Genomic DNA, 25,047 nt, shown 5'->3' with positions numbered 1-25,047 from the left:
AAATGCTCATTTTAGTTTTCACATTCTGATGAATCGCAGGGAAGTGGTGATGTAACATGACAACTCATTTAATCTCCAGTCAAATAAACTAACAGATCAACTCAAGGGCACAATATGAAAGAAGCATAATTCTTGGATCATAAAGTACAAGTTCTGGTTAGGAGAAATGCTGTGAAGGAAGCAGTTTGAGAAGATATTCAAAATTAGAATATTTGAATAGAAGTTAAGTTAATGAAAATCAGAGAAAATTAGCACGCCAAATACTAGACCAATGGTAAGCTAAAATGATTGCTCTCCATGTATAAGTTAAAATAACCAAACTTATTCCACAATTGAATCAGGCTTCCATTCAACTACAATTACTGATGTGAAATTGCTAGATAACAAATACAAAGCACAACTTAGGGAGTAATAGTAATCGGCTACATGTCACAAAGATTACTTTTATCTTTGGATAATATTGCAATCAGCTAGCTAAAATACTTTTCTCCTGACCAACAATGGGATTGAAAATGGGAAAAGATGTTTTCCAGGCAGCTGGAATAACAATTCTGATGGGTTTAAACTACCAACCCAAGTCAAAGTTATCTACATCATGTAGCAATATTAAACAAGCAGGAGCATCCATACTCAGCACATTCATGCTTATGGATGTTCAAAAGTTCTCACTCCCAAGCAAATGAGTGTCAAATATTTGGACAGCACAGACATCTATCCAAACACGAACATGAGAAATGTATAAACTTCCTAAGTTATCCAACAAGTCAGCTTTCAGAAACAGCTTTGCACAACAATTGCATTCTATTACAATTAGTATAAAAGAAATAAATCAATTTTCTTTGATGCAAAGTTAGTCATCTAAAAGCAACCTTAACCTGCAAAACAAAAGCATCTGTACACATTTATTGAAAAGATAGAGAAGTTTCAAATCAGATTTTACCAATTTCCATTCATAAATTGCTAATTTTTGCAGATTGGGTACTTCTCCCCTCCCCCATTATGAAATACATTCCTTTTCTCAGTGAATCCTGAGCCTTGTCTTGTGCAGTTTGCTGTACATCCCCTGAACTGCCCAATATATTATTCCATTATTACTCATTCTTCCTGTCCACATTTAATTACATGCTGTCCACCTTGAATTAATCTGTACTTCCTGGTGGAATAAGTATGCTTCTGTTTATTCTCACATGAAGATTCAGGATATAGCTGGAGGCTACGTCTTGAAGCATCCTTGATGTATTTGGATATAATTTACCAAATAGAAATGGGATGAGTAGTGATTCAGAGTCTTGTAATGCTAGCAGAGGCCTGCAAAATATTTGTGGTGAAGCCAATATTTTTATTATTGCAACAAATTCCCATCCTATACCATCCTTTCCTTGCCATACTTATTCAATCCCTTTCATCTGAATTGTATCATCCAAGGCCATTCCCCTCTTCCTGTGCCATTCTCAATTCCTTTGTTCCCATGCCATTCCATCCCCAAAACCAATTTCGTAACCCCAATATATTCATTTGTCCCCATCTCCACACTTCCTTTGCAACAGTTTACAGTAACATGGCACCATTAGCATCATAAAGCATCCAAGTCAGCTCATTTTCTCAATTCATTTTTTGCAGAATATGGGTGTTGCTGGCTAGACCAACATTTATTGCCCATCCTTAATGGTCCTTGGGAAGGTGGCCGCAAGCCACCTTCTTGAACTGCTTCAATTCCTGTGGTAGGTAGACCCATAGTGCTGGTAGGTGAGTTTGAGTCCAGGATTCAGGCCCAGCGACAGTGAAGAAACAGTGATATATTTCCAAGTAAGGATAGTGAGTGACTTGGAGGGGAACTTCTAGGTGGTGGTTTCCCATGCGTCTTCTGCCCTTCCCTTTCTAGATGGTAGTGGCCGTGGGTATGAATGGGTGCTGTTGAAGAAGGCTTGGAGAGTTCCAGCAGTGCTTCAGTAGGACTGAAAGTTTGTAGAAGGAATGCCAATCAAGCTGCTGCTTTGGATAGTGTTGAACTTCTTGTGTGTTAATGGAGCTATACTCTACCAGCCAAGAAAAGAGTATTTCATCACACTACAAACTTGTGCTTTGTAGATGGCAGACAAGCTTTGGGAAGTCAGGGAGTGAGTTACTCGCCACAACTTTACTACATTAAAAAAAACATAATAAAAGCCTATTCAATACATTTAAATTCCTTCAAGTAGTTGATCCTGTATAAAAACCAACATCTGTACTGATAGCCCCACATCAAAGACAATTAATCCCTTTATAACACTTGGAGCTGTCAATCAAGCTGTGAATTTACGAATCCCCCAGTGCAACAATGATAGATTGTAAAAGTAGTCAAGCGTCATGAATACTTCAAATTTTGCGGGGAAAGAAAAAGCCCCAGTTGAAAAAATTCAGTGCTTGCAATTTCAATATTTGTTTATTGACGGAAGCCCCAGGGTTATCATTGAAGAGTATTTAAATAATCTGCGAGTTTAACAGTTCCATAGACCTTATCCACTTGTTAAGCATATCGACGTCTGCTCTTAATAGTCCCAAAAAGGATTTCTAACCTCTCCAAGGAACTGTGGTAAATTTAAACCTTTTCTTCAAAATCCTAAATCGCATGAACCATATTTCAGAAACTTTGACGACAAAATTTGCTTCTAACTTTTGAACTTCCTCGCACTTTTAAATGAGCCACAACCTCTGTACCACCAACACCCACTAATGAAAATACAGGATGCTGTGTTCAGAACTTGGAATCTTACATCATGTGGGCTGAGGTTTGAGGCCTTTCCTTCTTTGCGAAAATTTGGGCCATATGTTGGGACAGGATGGCCTACCCAAGACTATTGGCAAGGAGAGGGATGGAGTCAATAATTAAGTAACAGTGTCCAAAGCAAGGGTCAAAAATAATGTTTCACTCTTAGTAGTATTTAATGTGAGAAAATTTCTCTTCACTTGATACTGAATATCAGATAAGGAGTCTGATAATTTACCAATTGTGGAGGAGTCGAGAGAGGAGGTTGTATCCCAGGTACCAGCACTCACATCATGCATAATTAACTGAATTTGGTATTTCCCTATTGCTGTCCTGTGCCTTGTTTCTACTGCATTAAATTAAAACACCCTTTAAAATAAAAAAATTAAAATAATATTGCTCTTATAGGATCAATTAAATGCAAAGTACTTTCACACAAAAGTCTTCAAGAAGAATCATTTGGCGATCTTTGTTGACGGTTCTGAATGGAAAGACCAGAAACAGAAAGAGCGTAGAGACTAATCAAAAAAGAATATCTCAACAAGATTCTTAAAACAACAAAAGGAAAATCAACATTAAGCATTGAAACAGGAGAAGACAACTCAGATACTTAGTTAGCTGAGATCTTTTCCCCCCCCAAATGTGGCCATTACAGAACCTATGTCTCTGAAAAGAGAATGGAGATCAGAAGAAAAATCTGAATAGTGTGATCCAAAGGCCAAGTTAAAAAATCTGATAACAATGTGAAAACTGGTTTCAAAGAAGAACTAAAGGAAATACTGAATTCAGAGGGGAGAAAGCATTCCATCAGGAATTTCTTGAGTCTACAACTTGTATTTGCTGGTATTCAAAGACTAAATAGATTATCAGAAGTTAGTAATATTGTACTTGTCAAAAGTTCCCAAATTGAGTCAATTGTGCCATCTTTGAATCAAGGACGTGAAAACATGACTGTAATCATCATGAGAAAGGCACCACTAGCAATGAAACTACATTGCCATCGCCGGAGAGGAAGAATCACTGTAAAAATACTTTATTTTATTGATACAGATTGAATACCATGATGCTGCCAAGAATAACTGTTTAGTGGAAAACATAGAGTACGGGGAAATACATAACTTACTACTTACAGTAAAAGTAATTTGTTGACTTTATTGCCAGTTACCATAGCAGGATATTGGGAAAAGTTTTCAATAAGCAATAATTGCACCTTGGTTAAACCTCATTGGCTATGATGCTGCCACTAAGTGCATTGAATGTTACAAATCGTTATACTATGGTGATGGCTTTTCATTCTTTAGGTGGAGGTGTTACAGTTATGACTGTTGTAATATTATGGGCAGAACTGTTGCATTCTGGGAATAGCAGGGGTGGAAACGTGGAGTGCTTCCCACTGTGGAGGCCAGCAGGAAAATGCACCTAATCATCTGGCCCCAACCTCATTAATAATGTGACCTAGTGTTTTGTACCACACTCCATGGTAGGACAGGCCTGATGGCATGTAGTCCACCATCCTATCTGGGTGCCATATTGAAAAAGTGCCCAGCATCACTGACCCACTATTGAAGGAAGAAGGTGGACATCTGAAAATGAAGCTAGATCTCTGGAAGCAGTCCGAGGCTGGAAGATAGACTTCCTCCAAGACACCAAATCTGGAAGGTCCACCTGTAGATACTCCCTCCTCCCAACAACCAAATCCACTGCTGTGGTGTTCCAGCGCTATCATCAGCTTCCATCAGCCCTGGCATAGTTCAAGTGAGTCCTGATATCTCCATACCACATTGCAAAACACGTTTGGAATACCAGCATATTTTCCCGCTGGAGCCGCTGAGAATTGGACGGTCAGACCTTTAACGGGATGCAAATGATGTTCATGCCAACCTCTGGCAGATTTGCTGATCTGTCATGGCAGACACCAGCGGAAGATCCCACTGTAAATTCATACCAGCATAAATCTGACTGCTGGGCCTGCCAGCAGATTCTAACCCCCTCACCGGCCGCTATTGAACCTGCTGGCAGGGGCTTGGGAGAATTCCATCCTATTTTTTAGGAGTGTTTTTTCTAATTTAAAGCAAAATTTGGGGGCAGCACAGTGACAAGCACTGCTGCCTCACAACGCCAGGGACCCGGGTTCATTTCCCGGCTTGGATACTGGGTGGAGTTTGCACATTCTCCCCGTGACTGCATGGGTTTCCTCCAGGTGCTCCGGTTTCCTTCCACAGTCCAAAGATGTGCAAGTTAGGCGGATTGGCCATTCTAAATCGCCCTTAGAGTCTTAGGGGACTAGTCAGGGTAAATGCATGGGATTATAGGGATAGAGCATGCTTGGGATTGTGATTGGTGCAGACTCAATGGGCTGAAAGGCCTCCTTCTGCACTTAAGATTCTATGATTCAATGAAAATGTGGGGATTCATGTGACCTGTTCTGAAGTCTGCCTCACAGTAAGCCTGGGTAGTTTGATTGTTAATGAACAAAGAAAGGCTTAGTTTGCTTTATTGGGTAGAAGGTGCCAGGGATATATGCTTGGAGACAATGCCTGAAGACCGTTTGCATGGAGGCAGTCATTTAAGTTTTCTACTCAAAACAAGGAAATGCAAACTCATTGGAAGTTGGGGGCAACTGTGGACTGTTGCAATGAACACTGTGATTTTATGAAGAGTGAGAAAAATATGAAAAGTATTCCTTCTGTAGTTAAAAGTATAAGGTGCCTACAAAAAGAAAATGGGATGTAGTCAATAGGGATTTTTTTGTTATTTATTACACTAAGGGTTTTAGAACGTGAATCTTGTAAAGTCATCCTATTCAGCTATTAACTGGAAGTTTAAATTTCTTTTTAAATGTTACCAGTCTCCAGAGGAATGAGAACAGTATTATGGCTACAGAAGAAAATAGTACATATTAAAAAGAAAACTGGCAAAGCAATAGTAACCAAAGTTTTATGAACAGGCAGATGATCCAAGACTGCAAACCACAAAATGTTATATGGTGCACAGTGACCTGGGAGCAGCAGGCTTTTAAGCTGAGTGCCAAAGTCAGGAATTTAGTGCAAGTGGGCAAAAAGAGATATTCCTTTTTTTTTTAAACCTCCAGTAGCTGGTAGACTTTTGTCTTTTGCTTTTGAGCTTTGAAACTATAACTTGTAAATACTTTACTAAAGGGCACATGATGGTTAGCACTGTTACCTCATGATGCCAGAGACCCTGGTTTGATTCCAGCCTTGGGTGACAGTAAGGAGCTTGCACATTCTCCCAGTGTCTGCATGGGTTTCATCCAGGTGCTCCATTTCTTCCCACAGTCCAAAGATGTGCAGGCTAGGTTAATTGGCCATGCTAAATTGTCCTTTAGTGTCCCAAGATGTGTAGGTTGATAGATTGAGTTAAGGAGATAGGGCAGGGGTGGACCTGGGTAAGATGCTCGTTCAGATAGTCTGGGCAGACTCAATGGGCTGAATGGCTATGGTTCTAAATTATTAATTAATTGAATAAATAAATAAGGTTACGTGGACATGGCAGGGGGTTTCAAAGATTGAGAGATAATCTTCCTAGAATCAAAAAAATCAATGGCACAGAGACAGACCCTTCAGCCCAAACTGGTCCATGCCAACCAAAATGCCCATCTAAGCCAACCCCATTTGCATGCATTTGGCCCATATCTCCTTAAAGCTTTCCTAAGCATGTCTTTGTCCAAATGCCTTTTAAATGTTGTTGAATGTCCCTGCCTCAACCACTTCCTCCAGTAATTCATTCCACATATGTACCACCCCCAGTTCAAAAGATTACTCCTTAGATTCCCATTAATTCTTTCCCCTCTTAATTTAAGCCTATGCCCTCTATTACTTGATTACCCAGCCCTGGGAAAAGACTGAATGCATGCACCCTACCCGTGTCTCTCATGATCTTGCACACCTCTATAAGATCACCCCTCAGTCTCCTACTCTCCAAAGAGAAAGATCCTAGCCCGACCTCTCTCCCTGTAACTCAGTCCCTTAAGTCCTGGCAACATCCTTGTAAATTACTGTATTACAACTAAATTACTTGTATTGACAAATACAAAATCCTGAGGGGACTTGACAGGGTTGATGCTGAAAGGATGATTACCCATGTGGAAAAGTGTGAATAGGGAACACAGTCTCAAAGTAAGGTGTCTCCCACTTGAGAAGGCAATGAGAAGGACATTCTTTCACTCAAAGTGCTGTGAGTGATTGGAACACTCTTCCCCAGAGATCAGTAGAGGCAGGATCAATGAATATTTTTAAACATACAGGCAGATAGATTCTTGACTAACAAGGAAATCAAAGGTTATTAGAGGTAGACAGAATGCGGAGTTGTTAGATCAGTGTTATCTTATTAAATGACAGGCAGGCTTAAGGGGCCAAATGGCCCACTGTTGCTCCTAATTCATTCCTTCATATCTCCCCTAAACTGCCCCTCATTCAGAATGTTTCATTTTTATCCTATAAATCGGACAATCCAGCATTTAATCTCTTCAACGCACTGTGAGCGCATTTACTTACGTCCAGCACATACACTAGATGGCTCCACGTGCAAAACTTCAGTGCATGATTTCTTTAAAATCTACAATTTAAATTTAAGAAAAAAGCTAATAAATAAAAGGAAATAAAACACAGGAGTTAAACATGTGTTTCAAGATATGCACGTCATTTTTCAACCTACTGTCAAGTAATAATTTATAAGAACATGTCAACATTATCAAAAGAAGCTCTCTCATACAACAACCGCTCCACCTTGTTCTGAGTCTGTTTGAAAGACACCTTGTGATCAAGCATTTTGCTGTGTCCTAATTTCACCTTTTGGGACTCGTTTTGTTATACACCTGTGAAGGGCCTCGCAATGCTCTACAATATTAAAGACACTATGTAACACCAGGTGGTCGTTAAAAGAACAAAATTTCTAGGGTGGGTGAAAGGAGAAAAAGAGGGTGAAAAATATAACTATGACTCCATAATGCAACCTTTAGTGAATTGACAAATCCAGTAAGATCACAGGCTGCACTGGGTGTTATGCCAGGGATCTGATGCCAAGCATAGTATTTAACAGAGGCAATGGGGTCTCACCCATCATCTGGAGTGCCAGCAGGAGCCTGTGTCACCTCTTTTAGAGAAGGCCCACCACAGTGAGTGCACACTTCCCCATTAACACTCTGGGAAGCTGTGAGCTGCAGCGGGATGCTCAGCCGAGCTGTGATAATTAGCTTGGGCCTACCGCCAGTGCTCCACTCACTGCCTGTACACCCATTCCACGCCTGCAGTTAAACTGTGCCCACATGTTACATAGTGTTATATTTAGCTGTAACCACAAAGCCAATTTCAGAAGTTATTTGGACAAAACTATTTTCAGAACAAGTTAATCAAGTCAGTTGGCTAAAGTGATTCTGAAGAAACTTGCCCACTAGCCACATAATCTTCTGATTTCTCACAAATCTATCTAAATAGAATCTACGGGTTTGTAGAACACACTGGAAAACAAACTGAAGGTTCAATGATGCCAAAAATATTCTTCTCCTGCAATACTCGATCTTTATCTGAATTTCGCTGATTTTGCATTCTAATGGAAATATAGAGTAGAATCATAGCATCCCTACAGTACAGAAAGAGGCCATTCAGCCCATGGAGTCTGTACTAACACAATCCCACCACAACCCCACATATTTACCTTGCTAATCCCCTGACACTAGTGTCAATTTAGCATGGCCAAGCAACCAAACCCGCACGTCTTTGGGTTGTGAGAGGAAACCAGAGCACCCAGAGGAAATCCACACAGACACAGGGAGAATGTGCAAACACCACACAGACAGTGACCCAAGGCCGGAACTGAACCTGGATCCCTGGTGCTGTGAGGCAGCAGCACTAACCACTGTGCCAGCATGCTGCCTGTACAAAGCTAACTTTTGGATTTAAAGGGCTGAACGTTCTGAGCTTATTCCCTGCGGGAACGCAGGAACAATTTTCAGTTTGGGAACCTGATTAACTAATTGCTGGGTTTAACTGTGGCTCTTTAACTCAGCCACAACATTGGCATTCTGCCTCTGGGTTGCCCAACCAATCAAGAATGTCAGGTGCATTCTGTCAAAAGGGAGATTTTAAATTGAAGAAACAATATTACAGGAGACCACATGAACCAGAGAGGCTGCAGCATTTCCTGCAATGAACAGAGATACATTTCCAAATCAGGATAGTGTTGAAAGTTAAACACAGTAAAAAGCTTTTAAAAGTTCCTACATTTTAGGAATAAATTTACCAGTTGCAATATCCTACGCTTCCATTCTCAAACCTCGGAAAGTACTCATCATTGCTTGCAGCATCCCTTACTGTCATGATTTAATAGAAGGTAGCAAAGAGGTACAAAGATGCCACAGAACATCAGAAATCACTAATGTCTGTTCTGTCTGCGAAATCTTTCATGAATTATGAATATGCATGACAGAGCTTGGTTATGTCTGAAGGAACAATAGAACAAAGTAACTTTAGTGTGACAACAGTTGCAGCTGGCAATTAGGGAGTATCTCTGATGTTCAGTAGTATGGAGATGGATGGGAAGAACCAAAGGGCTACTTAAATATCGTATGTTGGGCAGTAGTGAAAGAGTTACAGGTTATTGTAGTATACATGCTTAGGATGGCTGTTTGCAATAAGGTAGATTTACATTGACAACTTACTTCAAGTCTAATTTTCTTGTAAATTTAGAGTCAGGTTCTCTGGTGGTTCGGCTCAAAGATGGATCAATGTTAACAGTTTGAACTTCATAGCTCAGCCCCCCGACTGCAAAATCCAGGCTGACAATTCAATGCAGTTCTAATGATGCACTGCTGGAGGTGCCATCTTTTGGATATGGTGTCAAATCCCTTCACACTCTTCAAAAGGAGGGCTGTGGCATTCTCCCCGGTGTTCCGGCCAACATTTACCCCTCAATAATCCAGATAAAACAGATTATTCCATTCCTGTTTGTAGAAGTTTGTTGTATGCCAATTGTCCACCATGTTTCCAACATTGCTCACATTTCAAAAGTACTTCAGCAACTGTAAGCCTTTTTGGCGAGTGCTGCAGACATACGGATGGAGGAATTTTTCGCCCATGTTTTCAGGGAGACCCCCTAACGGCTTTTCCACCGGTGGGATTTCCCCACTGGGTTGTTCCCATCCTGATGTGTCCCCCACATTAGACTGTCCATTCACATCATCGTGACAGCATGACATCATGAATCACGATAGGTCCCTCATGACACGCACCAAGAATCCGCTGCTCAGGTGAGCACAACCTCCAGTGGATAGAGGGTCATTCTTGGGTAGTATCCTGGCACTGCCCCAGAAGGGATTTAACCTTTTTCATATTTATTAAATCGGGGTGCCCACCACAGCACGTCCCACCAACATAATGTGAGCAATCCATCCATTCCCTTTTTTCCAAAGCATCAATAAATATGGTGGGGAAAAGCTGGCAGCACACTCCATGTGACTGAAAAAACATTGGAAAATTCTGCCCAACCATAAATGCAAGTCTGCATTTTAGCAAATGCAATTTAGGTTTAACAAGAAAACACAGATCGAAAAGCACATAAATCGACCCCAAATGCATGAGAGTACTCAAAAGATTTCTAGGAGTTATTGATACAAATAGTATTCACTATGTTAACTTTCACCCATATGCTGTGGATAAAACATTGACCACCGTCATCATTGAAATGTATTGCCTCATTCTTACTGCTCATTTGCAGCGACTATTTTAATTTGCTGAGACTATTGCATCACACTGGCCCTTTGCACTCCATTATTTTCACACAAGATATTACTCTAGGTTCACAGCTACTTGCAACATACAAGCTCCCTCTTGGATTTATTAACCAAAATGCTGGAGTTTATATATTGAGAGATTCCATAACTGCATTTCAAACACCACTGAAGTATTTGATACATAAAGCTGTCACTGTGACCAAACGCAGCACTGAACAGGATAATATACTTGCATTAGAATAACATTGTTTTAACTGTGGAAGAGCAGCTTAGGCCATCAAACCTGCAGTGCATTATATTAAACCACCTGACAAATTTTGTGATGCTTGGCAAGCTTCATGTTGATAGAATTTCTCTAAATACAAATTCATAGCCTCATTTTCCACAAGAAGTTATTTCCATCAAAAATAACTACCTTTTAATTTGCCTGAATCTCAGCAAAGAAACTGCATTTCTAAAAATAGACCTAACCACTGGAATGGTTAAAAGGTTAAGAAATGGATCTGGTTAAAAGTCATAAACAAAAAGTAAAATATACAAAACTTCTGATTTAGTTCAGTAAAAATAAACTACTGAATACATTATATGAGTAGAAACAAAAATCAAAATGTAAAAACAAACTAGTTGGTTTGGCACATTGCTTCTAGGCGAGGAATCTTGCTGAGACATTGGGAGCGACTCCTGGTAGCTGGGGAGTTCTTTTCAGGAAGGCCAGTCAGGCAGTGGTAAGCCTTCCCTGGAATGAAGACCCCAGAGTGCATGTCCTGCCTACCCAATCAGAGACCAGCAGGTCTTGTGCTCAGCAGTGCCATTGGGGAGACAGTGGCTGCTGTCAAAAGAACACCCCTTGGAGTCCCAGGTTCAGGGAGTGATCCAGGGCAGAGGTAAGTAACGTGTGTGTGTGTGTGTGTGTGTGTGTCACAGGGAGAGAATACAGGAGTTGGGGTGTCTTGTTGAAGTTGTACAAAACATTGGCAAGGCCACACTAGGAATACTGTGTGCAGTTCTGGTCACCCTATAACAGAAAGGATATTATTAAGCTAGAAAGAGTGCACAAAAGATTTACTAGGGTGCTACCGGGACTTAATGGTTTGAGTTATAAGGAGAGGCTGGATAGACTGGAACTTTTTTCTCTGGAAGGCTGAGGGGTGACCTTATAGAGATCCATAAAATAATGAGGGACAGATAAGGTAGACAGTCAATATCTTTTCCCAAAGGTAGGGGACTCTAAAACTAGAGGCATAGGTTTAAGGTGAAGTGGAGATACAAAAGTGTCCAAAGGGGCATTTTTTTCACAAAGAGGGATATGGGCCAAATGCGGGCAATTGGGATTAGCTTAGGATTTTCAAAAAAAAGGGCAGCACGGACAAGTTGGGCCAAAGGGCCTGTTTCCCTGCTGTAAACCTCTATGACGACTCTAATGGCAGGGGGACTGGAAGCTGGTGGTCCTTGATTGGTAAAGGATCAAAGGTTTTAGGGAGAAAGTAGCTGAGAAACTTAGCAGCCATGATTGAATGGTGAAGCAGACTCGATGAGCCAAATGGCTTAATTCTGCTTATATATCTTAAAATCCCAATTTTGCCTTAATTATCTACATTTACCAGACTTTGGCCAAACATATGACACATTTCCACTGTTTATTATCTGTTTATTTCACATTTACCACTTTGTCCTGCTTTCTGTTCTGGAATGCTCAACAAAATGAGGAATGGGACTGCAGAAAAATGGATTCTTTTGTATTTCTTTTCCACCTGGTATGAGCCCAAAGGATTTTCACTGGACGTTGCCTCAATCTGCCCTCTTCTTTAACAATTCATTCTTCACTTCTTTTAAAACTGTACACAGTCTGAACATGCACACTAGCAATGTAGTTAACTCCATCATAGAACAGCCCCACTCTGCTCTAAGTGGCTGATTCCCAGTCGATAAAAAGAAACACAAAACTCCATTAAAATCTAAGCTGCAACAGAAATTTTTAAGCTGGCATAAACTTCTCAACATTATACAGTTCAAACCACATGGATGGGATTTTCCACTCCAGCTGGTGCTGCCAAAGGTAAACCCCAACCCCCCATCCTGATGGAGGAAGAGATGAGCCATACAAAATACCATAATCTTCAACGGGACAGGAAGATCCCCCCAAGCAGCCAATAGTGAGCCGCCTCAGATGCTGGAAAACATGCCGTGAGGGGCCAGAAAATCCCACCCTATGTTTGAAGAATTAAATAACGAGTATGACCAAACAAATAAGCATTAAAATTAATCTCATTTAAGTCCCATTCATGACACAAACCAAGCTTAATTTGATACACTGATGACCACTAAAGTGTTAGAGCCTCAAAAGTTAAAGGACAAATGCTCAATATGTTCATATCACATTCCTGATTAATTTTAGCAGAAACTCATGGCTAAATTAAACAGATTAACATCGGCGTTAAACAACTGATGAATATCATAGATATACCTTAAGCATTCATCTGCCAATATAATGCTAAATTCTAGATGTTGGCACAATACATATACAAATCATGCAACAAATCTACAAACCCTTCAATTCACTGAAGTGGTGAATCACCAGCACAACTATCAGTGTTATTGCTTATGCATTTCCCACAATGTTTAATTTGCAAGGGAACAATTCAATTGCCGTGCCAGACATCTTCTACAAGTGGCTCAAGATGATATATTTATAATTTGTGGCATTCCACACATTGCCACGCCATCCTTAACCGGAACATTTGGTTAGCATACTTAATCCAGGCAATACAAATTTGGCTCAATGCATTCATTTATTCTTTCATCATTTACTATCTGTTCTCACAACAGTTAAGTGAAAAATTAATGCTAAGTTGTGCTTTGCCTATAAATTCAGATTAGAACTGCACCAAAACTTGACTAATCTTATGTTGATTTTGATCTTGCCCATCTGCAGGCTATCTGCTGATACCAAAATGGATCTTGCCCACCATTTTTTATTGTAACCTGTATAGTTCTGCAAACGGATGAAGCAGCTGCCTAAAGTAGGCAATGGCCTAAAGAATTTAATCGAATTGGGATCCTGTTATGTCAATGGGATCTTGATGGTCTTTCCGCTGCTTCTTGAGCAGGGAAGTCACCAGAACAAGGAAGGTCACAGCCTTTATTTCCTCTCCCTGCTCCCTCCAGCAAGATCTTCTCGAAATCTTCTTTCCACTGATTACCTGCATGTTGGCAGATGTTCTTGTCTGTCTGATCTGTTCCTACCTGTCCCTGGGACAAGTAGACCAATAGTCATTTAACTAAATCAATGCACCCTGCCAGTAATTCAGTGTGATTTGTACATGATCCACCGCTACAGGCCAGAACCCATTTGGAGTTAAAATTAACACCTTCATGTCGACTCAGGTTAATGTAAATGACAGTAAGGATTCCAAATGCAAAGCAACATTTTTAACAATCTATTAGTGAATGATTTAAAAACTTTCAACAATATCTTTTCATGCTAAGTTTAGTTTCTTACGTGCACAAATTCAAATTGCAGCATTCAAGCAAATCATAGCTTCTGACTGGAATTTATCAAAAGGTAGATTCAATACAACTTAGCAACTCATTCCAACTGGCTTTTGTAATATGGAGTGAACATGTCTGAATTGACAATGTACTGATTAGTCATAACATGCAGCTGGGAATCCCACTTAATTATTATGAGAATAGATAGTAAATGATGAAAGAAGTGAATGCATTGAGCCAAATTTGTATTGCCTTGATGAAGCAAGGAAGAAACAAATGTTGTGGTTAAGGATGGTGTGGTAGTGCAGCTGAAAACTAGTTATTCCCAGTATACTGTCAGATGTATGTAAAATGCAATGGAATTGAGTCAAATTGTCCAATGTTGAATTTTCCAGCTTGATCTTCGTGGGAACACAAGGGTCAAGGAATGGAACAAATAGTAAAGGTTAATTCACCTATATAAGCAAATAGTTAACAGGAAATCAATATAAACTGCCTTGTGTGCTACACTCCTACAGGCAGGATATATGCATTAATGTTACCAAGAAGCCTGTAATTTATAAGGAGTCAGATCTCAATGGCACTAATATCTGTGATTACGAAGACACTCAGGAAGACTCTCACTAGGGAATCTTGATACTCCTTCTGATATCATGGATTACCACTTTGATCAGGGGGACAAGGACCTTGAAACAGTGTGTAATGCTTACCAAACATGGAATTTTAGGGGAGGGTTTGCTTGGGGGCGGGGGGGGGGGGCAAGCTTGTAACAGTCACAAGTAGCATTTTGAAATAGTTCCTTGGGACTGTATCCATGAGGGTTATCAACGGCTTTGAGCAATGAGAGTTGATCATGCAGGGTAACCAACCCCTGATCACCATCAGTTGTGAACACATGTACAAAAGGGACAGAAGAAAGGCGTACCTTTCCTTTGTTCCTTGCTATTAAGCTGAATGTTGGCCACACATTAGAAGTTAGTTTTTCCCTTTGTGCATCTGATCAGTGCCCCCAGCGCAAACAGGAGTTGGTGTACTAAGAGTATCATTCAAGGAACAGACACAACCTTTAGCTTTTCTGCCTGGGCAGAAGAGACCAGTAGTTTTTGTTTCTCTGTGGATAAAGAGATTAAGGGGCAAGACAGTGTGAAAGATTAAGCTTTGTGGGTAGCATCCAGACAACAGGATCTCATTGTTTAAAGCAAGATAGGGAGCTGGATGAAAGAGGTCAGTTATCCAGTAGTTTAAAAGGTAAAACATGAACTGATTAAGAGGGTTCAGTTTCTCCCAGGTATTTATAAAATGAGAGCACAATTGAATTGAAAGAAATCAGTTTGTAAATTTTGTTTTTCATTAATCCATCCTGCGTGATTTTATTCATCTGATCATCAGCTTCCAGAGCGCTACAGTTCACCAACATTAGTTTGAGAAATTTATAATCTTACACTTAGCCAGCATTATTATTTACTCAATGTCTGAATCTTTATAAAAGTTCAAGAGTTACACTTTTATATTTATTTTGTATCCTTATGTTATGGATCCCTGTCACATTTCACAAAATGGGGAAACACACTGTGGAGGGATAGGATAGATCCACGAGCTAAAGCAACTTGAAGGAGATGGGTTTCTGTCCATAATTCAGAATTCAGCATCAGAAATCACAGTGAAGGTGCTAGAAAGACCATTGAAACAAAGTTCTCGTCTCCTAACAGTAATCATTGGAAGGACTTACGTAAGGGTAGAAATTCCCCTGATTTGTATTCATAGATTCTTACAGTTTAGAAATCTGAATCATCACCTAAAGACACAGAAGTGGAATCTGCATGGTTGCCAAAAGGACATTTATAACCTTCAAGGCTACCTTCCATCATCACAAGTTACACTATCTTTTTCTTCAGATATTAAGTTTTGCGGACGTCTCTGTATCATGAATAGGTGTCAGTACCTTAAACCTTGAAGTTAATTTCCATCTTTGCACATTGGTGATCTAAACTATCATCTTCTTTTGCAAAAAGGTGAAATCAGGTTTTTAAGTACATGGAATTGGCTAAAATTTTTTATTATTTTAGTGTTGTAATTTGTCAATTAGAGTGATAGTTGTTAGCTTCAGAAAGGTAACAAGAGCAAGTTCATAAGTTTGTTCTTTTTTATATTTGGCATTTCTAAAGCCAAATATAAATGAATGTTGGCCACACATTAGAAGTTAGTTTTTCCCTTTGTGCATCTGATCAGTGCCCCCAGAGCAAACAGGAGTTGGTGTACTAAGAGTATCATTCAAGGAACACATGCAACCTTTAGCTTTTCTGCCTGGGCAGAAGAGACCAGTAGTTTTTGTTTCTCTGTGGATAAAGAGATTAAGAGGCAAGACAGTGTGAAAGATTAAGCTTTGTGGGTAGCATCCACATGAGGAGGATACAAAGAACGTGTGAAGTCCAGGTGATATGTATTGGATCCATGAATGCATTGAAATGGTCCTTAAGAATAAGGAACAGAAATTCTTGGGCTTTGGGCTTCAAAATTCTTTATAATCGTGACCAATATAAAAATAGATTTTCATAGTTAATGTGATATCCACTTAGCAATATTTCTCTGCGAAAGCCACAGTACTTCCTCACACTCGTCTTCCCCAGTGCTCCAAAAAGTTTCCTCCTCCACATCACCTGCTTCCCTCTCCAATCACGAGTGTGCACCACATCATATCATAACCCCATTCTCAACTGCTTTCCTCACAACAGGCGCAAACAGCATTCTGCTTTTACCAGGCAGCAACTACAAAGCCTTTCACACCTCTGCTTACAATGACCATGTTTCATTCTGTAGCCAATTGCACATGACTGCTTACATCCTGCTCGCAACCTGCTACTTCTACAGTGTGCATGTTACAGGAAGTTGTGTTGGACTGTTCAACAAAGGTGGACAAACTAACTCACACCCTCACAACTCACCAAGCTTACCCAAGTGGAGGAAGCAGTCATAGATACTACTGGAGTGGGCAGATTAAGTAGCATTGACAATGGTGACACCGGGTGCCACATTAATTAGGATCTCCTGCCTTAATTTTCCTTTTTCTTCAGGTTAGGGGGCATGGACTCGGGGGTAAGGTGTTAGCGTGGATAGAGGATTGGTTGTCTAATAGGAGGCAGAGAGTTGGTATCAATGGGTGCTATTCTGATTGGCGGCTGGTGACTAGTGGAGTGCCGCAGGGATCGGTGCTGGGGCCTCAACTATTTACCATTTATATAGGTGATCTGGAGGAGGGGGCTGAGTGTAGGGTGTCGAAATTTGCTGATGACACAAAGATAAGTGGAAAAACAAATTGTGCGGAGAGTGTGGAAAGTCTGCAGAGGGATCTGGATAGGCTAAGCGAGTGGGTGAGGACCTGGCAGATGGAGTACAATGTTAGCAAGTGAGGTTATCCACTTTGGCAGGAATAGTAGTAGAAGGGATTACTATTTAAAGGGCGAAAAGCTGCAGCATGCTACGGTGCAAAGGGACCTGGGGGTCCTTATGCATGAGTCGCAAAAACCCAGTCTGCAGGTGCAGCAGGTGATCAGGAAGGCAAATGGGATGCTGGCCTTTATAGCGAGGGGGATAGAATGTAAAAGCAGGGAGGTCTTGCTGCAACTTTACAGGGCACTGGTGAGGCCGCAGCTGGAGTACTGTGTGCAGTTTTGGTCGCCGCACTTGCGCAAGGATATTTTGGCCTTGGAAGGAGTGCAGAGGAGGTTCACTAGGCTGATACCGGAGATGAGGGGGTTGGACTATGAAGAGAGGCTGAATAGACTGGGTTTGTACTCGTTGGAGTTTAGAAGGATGAGGGGGGATCTTATAGAGACGTATAAGATAATGAAGGGGATGGATAGGGTAGAGGTAGAGAGATTCTTCCCGCTCAGAAAGGACAGCAGGACTAGAGGGCACAGCCTCAAGATAAGGGGGGGGGGCAGTTTAGAACAGAGTTGAGAAGGAACTTCTTCACTCAAAGGGTGGTGAATCTCTGGAATTCTCTGCCCGTTGAAGTGGTGGAGCTACCTCGCTGAATATATTTAAGACACGGGTAGATAGGTTTTTGGTAGGCAAGGGAATTAAGGGTTACGGGGAGAAAGCGGGAAAGTGGAACTGAGCCACTTCAGATCAGCCATGATCTTATTGAATGGCGGGGCAGGCTCGAAGGGCTAGATGGCCTACTCCTGCTCCTATTTCTTATGTTCTTATGTTCTTTTCTTAGTCACATGCAGATGCAACATGGCAATCTGGTATATTGTTTCTAATCAGCTGCTACTCCCTTACTTTCAATACCAAGCTGACTCTTGCCCCTCTAACATTTTACCTAGTCCATCTGAAGAGTTGGGTCCTTCAGATCACAAAAGGGATAAGGGATATTCGCTCCCAAATACCAGCATAGTATTAGACTCTGCAGAAGGGCATAAGAACATAAGAAATAGGAGCAGGAGTAGGCCAACTAGCCCTTCGAGCCTGCCCCGCCATTCAATAAGATCATGGCTGATCTGTCTTGGCTCAGCTCCACATTCCCGCCCTCTCCCCATAACCCTTAATCCCCTCTCTTATCAAAAACCCATCAAACCTCTTCTTAAAAATATTTAGCGAGGTAGCCTCCACCACTTCAATGGGCAGAGAATTCCAGAGATTCACCACCCTTTGAGTGAAGAAGTTCCTCCTCAACTCCGTTCTAAACCGCCCCCCCCCTTTATCTTGAGGCTGTGCCCCCTAGTCCTACTATCCTTTCTGAGCGGGAAGAGTCTCTCCACCTCTATCCTATCCATCCCATTCATCATCTTATACGTCTCAATGAGATCTCCCCTCATTCTTCTAAACTCTAACGAGTACAAGCCTAGTTTATTCAGCCTCTCCTCATAGCTCAACCCCCTCAACTCCGGCATCAGCCTAGTAAACCTCCTCTGCATTCCCTCCAAGGCCAAAATATCCTTGCGTAAGTACGGCGCCCAAAACTGCACACAGTACTCCAGCTGCGGCCTCACCAATGCCCTATACAGCCGCAGGAAGACCTCCCTACTTTTATATTCAATCCCCCTCGCTATGAAGGCCAGCATCCCATTCGCCTTCCTGACCACCTGCTGCACCTGCAGGCTGGGTTTTTGCGACTCATGCACAAGGACCCCGAGGTCCCTCTGCACCGTCGCCTGCTGCAGTTTTTCTCCACGTCAGTAATAATCCTTCCTACCATTATTCCTACCAAAGTGGACCACCTCGCACTTGCCAACATTAAATTCCATTTGCCATTTCCTGGCCCATTCGCCCAACCTATCTAGATCCTTCTGTAGACTCTCCCCACCCTCCGCACAATTTACCTTTCCACCAATTTTGGTGTCATCAGCAAATTTCGACACCCTACACTCGGTTCCCTCCTCCAGATCATCTATAGAAATGGTAAATAGCTGAGGCCCCAGCACCGACCCCTGGGGCTCTCCACCCTGACTATGATGATTCACAGAGCATGAGAAAACAGCAGCGTGGAATAGTGAATAAACACGCAGACAGCAAACTCAGCTTTTTGCTCTGCTGGAGAGATCAAATTTAGGGTCCTGCCTTGAAACAAAACCTGATTTTTGTACATTCAAAACTATCTGAAGTACCTGGATGCCTGCCTAGAGGCAATTGGCCATTTTGTGCAGATGATTGAGTATTGCTTCAACACGCTAATTACATCCTATCTGCCTGTAGTGCAGGTGTTCTCGATGGGGCTATCGAGACTTTTTAATGGGGCTACAAGTGCTCACTGAGCAGGGTTAGCCCACGAAGGGGCAACAGGATAGTAAGAGACGTATTTGGTACGAGGAAGTGGAGTATGGCCACAATGGGTGGAATTTTACTGACACGTTGTCCTAGTTTCATACGATCCCACTCGAGGCCAACGGAGAATGCCATTCTCTGAGTCTCACCCACCCTCAGTGTGTGCCGGTAAAATTCCGGCCATCGTACATGCAGTGCACAGTGAGCTAGTTGCCTCAACTTGGAGGGTAGTGCAAATAATTAAATAATTTAGAAATAAATGTCTTAAGTAAATAGTTATTTTTCAAAAGCATCAATGAATCACTCTTTACACACAGCAATCAGGATGTTGCATAGTATTGTAATTTGGAGAGGGGATCTGCAATTATTAACAATTCTATCTAAAACAGAGTCTGTTACCATTTGGTGAGAAGTGGTCAAACGGTTCTTGTCTCTTTCCATTCCCTGGTTGACCGCAACAGATATGAAAGTTATAAAGTAGAAGCATAAGTAACTTGGTTAAGAAGCTAAAGAAATTTCAAGTATATATGGATCCAGTAGATTGATAATTTGGATTGTTTCCAACTGGGCTTGATAGCCTTTCCAGAGTCTGTGGAAGACAATTTAAAGATGTTGGAGGATGATTTTTGTCCCTTCTTCCGGAGTGTTCAGCTGCTAGGCTGGCATTTAAAATGCTGCCTACAGCCTGTGGCCAGGTGGGGCACAAATTTGTAAGGTGGTTGGAGAGAGTGAAAGTGAGAGAGAGAAGTAAACTCAGAGCCTTTAAGAAGTTTCTTAAAATACTAAGCAGGTTGACTTGCTCATCATACGATTTCTTCTTACAGACTGGCCAGTTCTCCCTCAGTGTGCCCAAACAAGTGCCAGAGTCTGGCGACTAGGGATTTTCACAGCAACTTCATTGTGGTTTTAATATAAGCCGCCTTGTGACAAAATAAATAAACTTAACTTTAGTTATCCAAACATGGTCATGGCAAGCTGATTCCGGGTCCACTGTCTAAAAGTGATTCGATTATGGCCAATGGAGTTCCCTGCTCCATAGTGGTGAAGTCTAGTGGCTTGATCCAAACCCAGATTCAGACACAAGTCTGGATGTTTTGTGAATGTTTAGCAGGCAGGTCATTCTCACTCATCTTGATTTTCTCTGGTGAGCTACTTTTAGATAACCCGGCATCTTGCTAATGACTTTGTAATTTGTTAGAGTGCAGCAATCTTATTCAGCCTCCTTTAGAGACACTGCTTAAGTCACCTAAAATGCTCCTATTCAGTTCTTTCAAACTAACAGTAGTTTCAGCCAACTCAATAAATAAAGTCATTTTCAATACTGTAACAGGGTCCTTTCACCAGCAAGTTTTAGAAGCACTGCTCCAGTGCCTACATTCCCGACTCCATTTAGCAAAGATTGGTATCTCCATAAGAACCATACGCGAGGTGTGAAGAAGATAGTCCTGGTCTCCAAGCAGCAAGCAACTAAGTTGTTCAGCTTGATCAAAGAGTGGGGGTGCAGTGGCTTGGCACAGTTACGTAGACAGCATTATAATTGCCAAGACAGACATGCACAATGTGGTGGTGATGATTCACTGCTCATAAAAGCTGCTGCTCATTGAGCAGTGTTGCAATAGCTACATGAGACAGCAATGAAAATGTTGTGACTAGCCTTCTTTCTTTATTACTTCTCACCAAACTGTTACAATCCTTGTAGTAATGGTACTCCAACTATGGTGCAATAGAGGAAATTTCAGAATGTGCACCTAGTGACAATGAAAGAACAGCAATAGATGTTCTCTATCCATGCAAAAAGAGTTGGATATGGCAAAATAAACCAGCAACAGATAACAAAGAAACTATTGCAGAAACAAAAAAATGGAGGGACAGCAATAATGTTAAGTCAAAAAAGGAATCTTTACCAATAACCTTTCAGAACCACCTTTTATCATGGAATAGTGCAGCTAGGGGGTTGCTTAGCTCTGTTGGCTGCTTTGTGATCTGGAGCAATGCCAACTGGTTCACTTCCTGTACAGGTGGAAGTTATTCATGTTCTTCTCAACCTTGCCCCTTGCCTGAGGTGCAGTGAACCTCAGGTTAAATCATCACCGGTCAGCTCTCCCACTCAAACAGTGATCTGAGATTATGACAACTTTACCCTTACAATACAAATTGAGGCATCCTGCCTAACAAAGCAACAGCATTTTCAAAGAGAAATCCAGTTAGACTCATTCTCCTTTCCCAATGTTTCCTTCGTCAAGTATTTATCCCATTCCCTTTTGAACCTGTATCTCCACAATTCAGGCAATGTATTCTCAATTTTAACCACTCATTACATAGATTTTCCTCATGTCTTTTCTGGTTCTTTCGTCAACCACCCTAAATCTGTACCATCTGATTATCAATCCTTCAATAAAAAGTCTCACAGCACCAGGTTAAAGTCCAAAAAGTGTACTTGATAGTAAACCCACAAGCTTTCGGAAATGCTGTTACTTTGTCAGGTGTGTGGAAAGTTCTGTTCAGAGAAGGGCATATAAAGGCACACACAGTTTACAGAATACTGATTAGAATACAAGTCTTTATGGCTAATCTGCTATTCAAGTCTTAAAAGTGCAGACAATGTGAGTGGAGATAGCATTAAGCGTAGGTTAAAGATGTGTATTGTCTCCAGACAGGACAGTAAGCGAGATGTTGCAAGCCCAGGCAAGTCATGGAAGTTACAGATTGACAGAGGTTACAGATATTACAGATAGTTTACAGGAGGATACACGTAGTCTCCATGGAGACGCTATGACAACAGATGAATGAACATCTCTCGACAATCACCAGGCAGGACTGTTCCCTTCCTGTTGGCGAACACTTCAGCGGCCACGGGCATTCGGCCTCTGATCTTCGGGTAAGCGTTCTCCAACGCGGCCTTCACGACACACGACAGCGCAGAGTCAATGAGCAGAGACTGATAGCCAAGTTCCACACGCATGAGGACAGCCTCAACTGGGATCCTGGATTCATGTCACACCATCTGTAACCCCCATGACTTACCTGGGCTCAGAAAATCTCACTTACTGTCCTGTCTGGAGACAATACACATCTCTTTAACCTATGCTTAATGCTATCTTCACTCACAGTGCCTGCACCTTTAAGACTTGATTAGCAAATTAGCTGTGGAGACTCGCATTCTAGTCAGTATTCTGTAAACTATGTGCGCCTTTATATGCCCTTCTCTGATCAGAACTTTCCACACACCTGACGAATGAACAGTGTTTCCAAAAGCTTGTGAGTTTACTATCAAATAAATCTGTTGGACTTTAACCTGGTGTTGTGAGACTTCTTACTATGTGTACCCCAGTCCAACGCTGGCATCTCCACATCATATCAATCCTTCAGCCAGTGGAAAGAGTTTCTCCATTTTACTTTATATAACTCCTCTCCTCAAATCTCCCCTTGACATTCTCTGCTCTTCATCCTTCCAACATTTTTTTTGAACAAGTGGGATCGTGGTGGGGGGATAACTACAACCTTTGGTATCAGACCTCTATCTAAAGATGACTGTGGTCAGCACCATTGAAATTTGTGCCCTTAGAATGCATATTCTTCAGGGAACCGAATAGCAACTGCTGAGCCCATGCTTTCCAAGAGAAGCTTGCTGGACCTAGAATTCAGGGGTAAGAAAACCCAGGCTAGTTTGTTGGGATCTATTCCATCCTATTCTTTAGACTATGACACAGTGATGTTGACATAATAACCTGCTGAATGGGACATGCAGAGCCACTTGCCTAATTCCATATTCCATGCACATCAAGCCAGCAAAGCCAGAAGTACAGGTTTGTGCTTTAAGTTCTCCCAGTTTCAATCTGGCAGCCTATCATTTGGGCTTTTTGCAGAAAGACATAGCAGAGGAACAGGTAGGCCTAATAGTAGGAGGTGTTGGGGAGGTCTGGAGTTTGAAGAGATCATGAGGTACAGCGATCAGGCAAGTGAGATGGTGGAAGGGTGTAGGGCATGACCACAGGGGTGGGGGTGGAGGACAGTGTAATGACAATTAGGCCACTCAAGTTGGCTTGTTGGAGTATGAATGCCCTGATTAAGGATCCGATTAAGGATCCAGTTGATGGGCCAATCAGGGAGTCTTTGCCTTGGACTTAACTGGGAGTGTTAGTTCCTTTGACATCCCTGGAGACAAACTGCTTGCACTTTGTGTACTTCTATTAGAGTTTGTAAATAAAGGGATTTTAGTGAAGGGAATTCTGCCTCTGAAGATGCATTACAGGGGAAAATGGCTGTAATTGTGGAGATGGCAAAGGGGTGGGGTCAGACAAGATATTGACCAAGTCACAGTCAAGAAACTTCAAAATATGTTTGGTAAGTATACACAAGGAGATCGGTCTTAAAATGCTATTTTAAAATCTGCAGAAGTAAAAATGCAGAAATAGTATTATGACTGTAGTCAGGGATTGGGGTGGTTTCCAGACTACCTTGCTGGGCTGCAAAAAAGTTTCCTGCTCCTTTTCACTCACAAGCTGTTGAAAAGGTAACCTTTCCTGTCAGTTTTCCTATTCCAGGGACATAAGCTAAAATGGAAAGTATGTCAATAGAAAGGCATATAATCTTTCTACAAGTTATCACTGACTAACATGCCTCCTCCTCACTATCCCACCTCTGCTAAAAGCAGAATTTCATGTGGGTCAGATTCTGGTTTGAAATTTTTTAAATTTTACACTTGTCACTCAGCCCAAACCCATTCTATTTTGAAGATTAAAATTACCACTTAGTACTTAAGATTCATTCATGCCTTGCCTGCAAGAGGGTTTTTTTATAAATGGCCATAGTCAGAAAACATCTTGGCAAAAACTGGGCATGGACATTCTTCCAAAAATATCCTGGATACCATCCATTACACTCCTGTCTACAGTATGTCACACTACAAGCCAAAGCAAACTATATTTTGCATGTCTCAAATCTGTTCTCTTAAACTACATTGTTTAACCAGCTCACAAGAATAATCCCAAAAATTACAAATTACTAATGAATGCCCCAGGAAAATATTAAATATAAAGTTGGATGCAATGATATATAAAATGTGTTTGTGATCTCATTCTCTCTCATTGCTTGTCTTGACTTTTGTGCATTTTATCTGTTTGTGGTGAAACTGCTCTGGAAGATTCTTGTTGTGTGGTTTTCACTATTTGTTCATTTTTGTGGCCTTACCTGTGGTTCTTCTGTCTGTTAGGTTTTACAGTTTATTTTCTTACACTCCTTTTCTATATCTGTGACAGTTACTGGGCATTTGTCTGCACGCAAACCCTGACTCTGTGAA

General features: G+C 41.4%; 1 protein-coding gene and 1 non-coding gene across 2 annotated transcripts in view; both read right to left on the bottom strand.

Moving 5' to 3' along the window:
* antxr2a (ANTXR cell adhesion molecule 2a) overlaps positions 1-25,047 on the bottom strand; it is a 198,644-nt gene that overhangs the window by 144,481 nt on the left and 29,116 nt on the right. Inside the window, exon 8 of the mRNA XM_080191187.1 lies at positions 7,261-7,321. Within this exon, the coding sequence (XP_080047313.1) occupies positions 7,261-7,321 (61 nt within the window). The remainder of the gene's footprint in view (positions 1-7,260; positions 7,322-25,047) is intronic.
* Positions 3,868-4,003, bottom strand: LOC145351148 (U4 spliceosomal RNA). Its single transcript, XR_013888332.1, has one exon. It is a non-coding gene; the product is annotated as a U4 spliceosomal RNA (small nuclear RNA).

Source organism: Carcharhinus amblyrhynchos, chromosome 1, assembly GCF_965287045.1.
Source record: "Carcharhinus amblyrhynchos chromosome 1, sCarAmb.v2.hapA, whole genome shotgun sequence".
NCBI lineage: Eukaryota > Metazoa > Chordata > Chondrichthyes > Carcharhiniformes > Carcharhinidae > Carcharhinus > Carcharhinus amblyrhynchos.
This window is presented reverse-complemented; position numbering and strand designations above follow the sequence as displayed.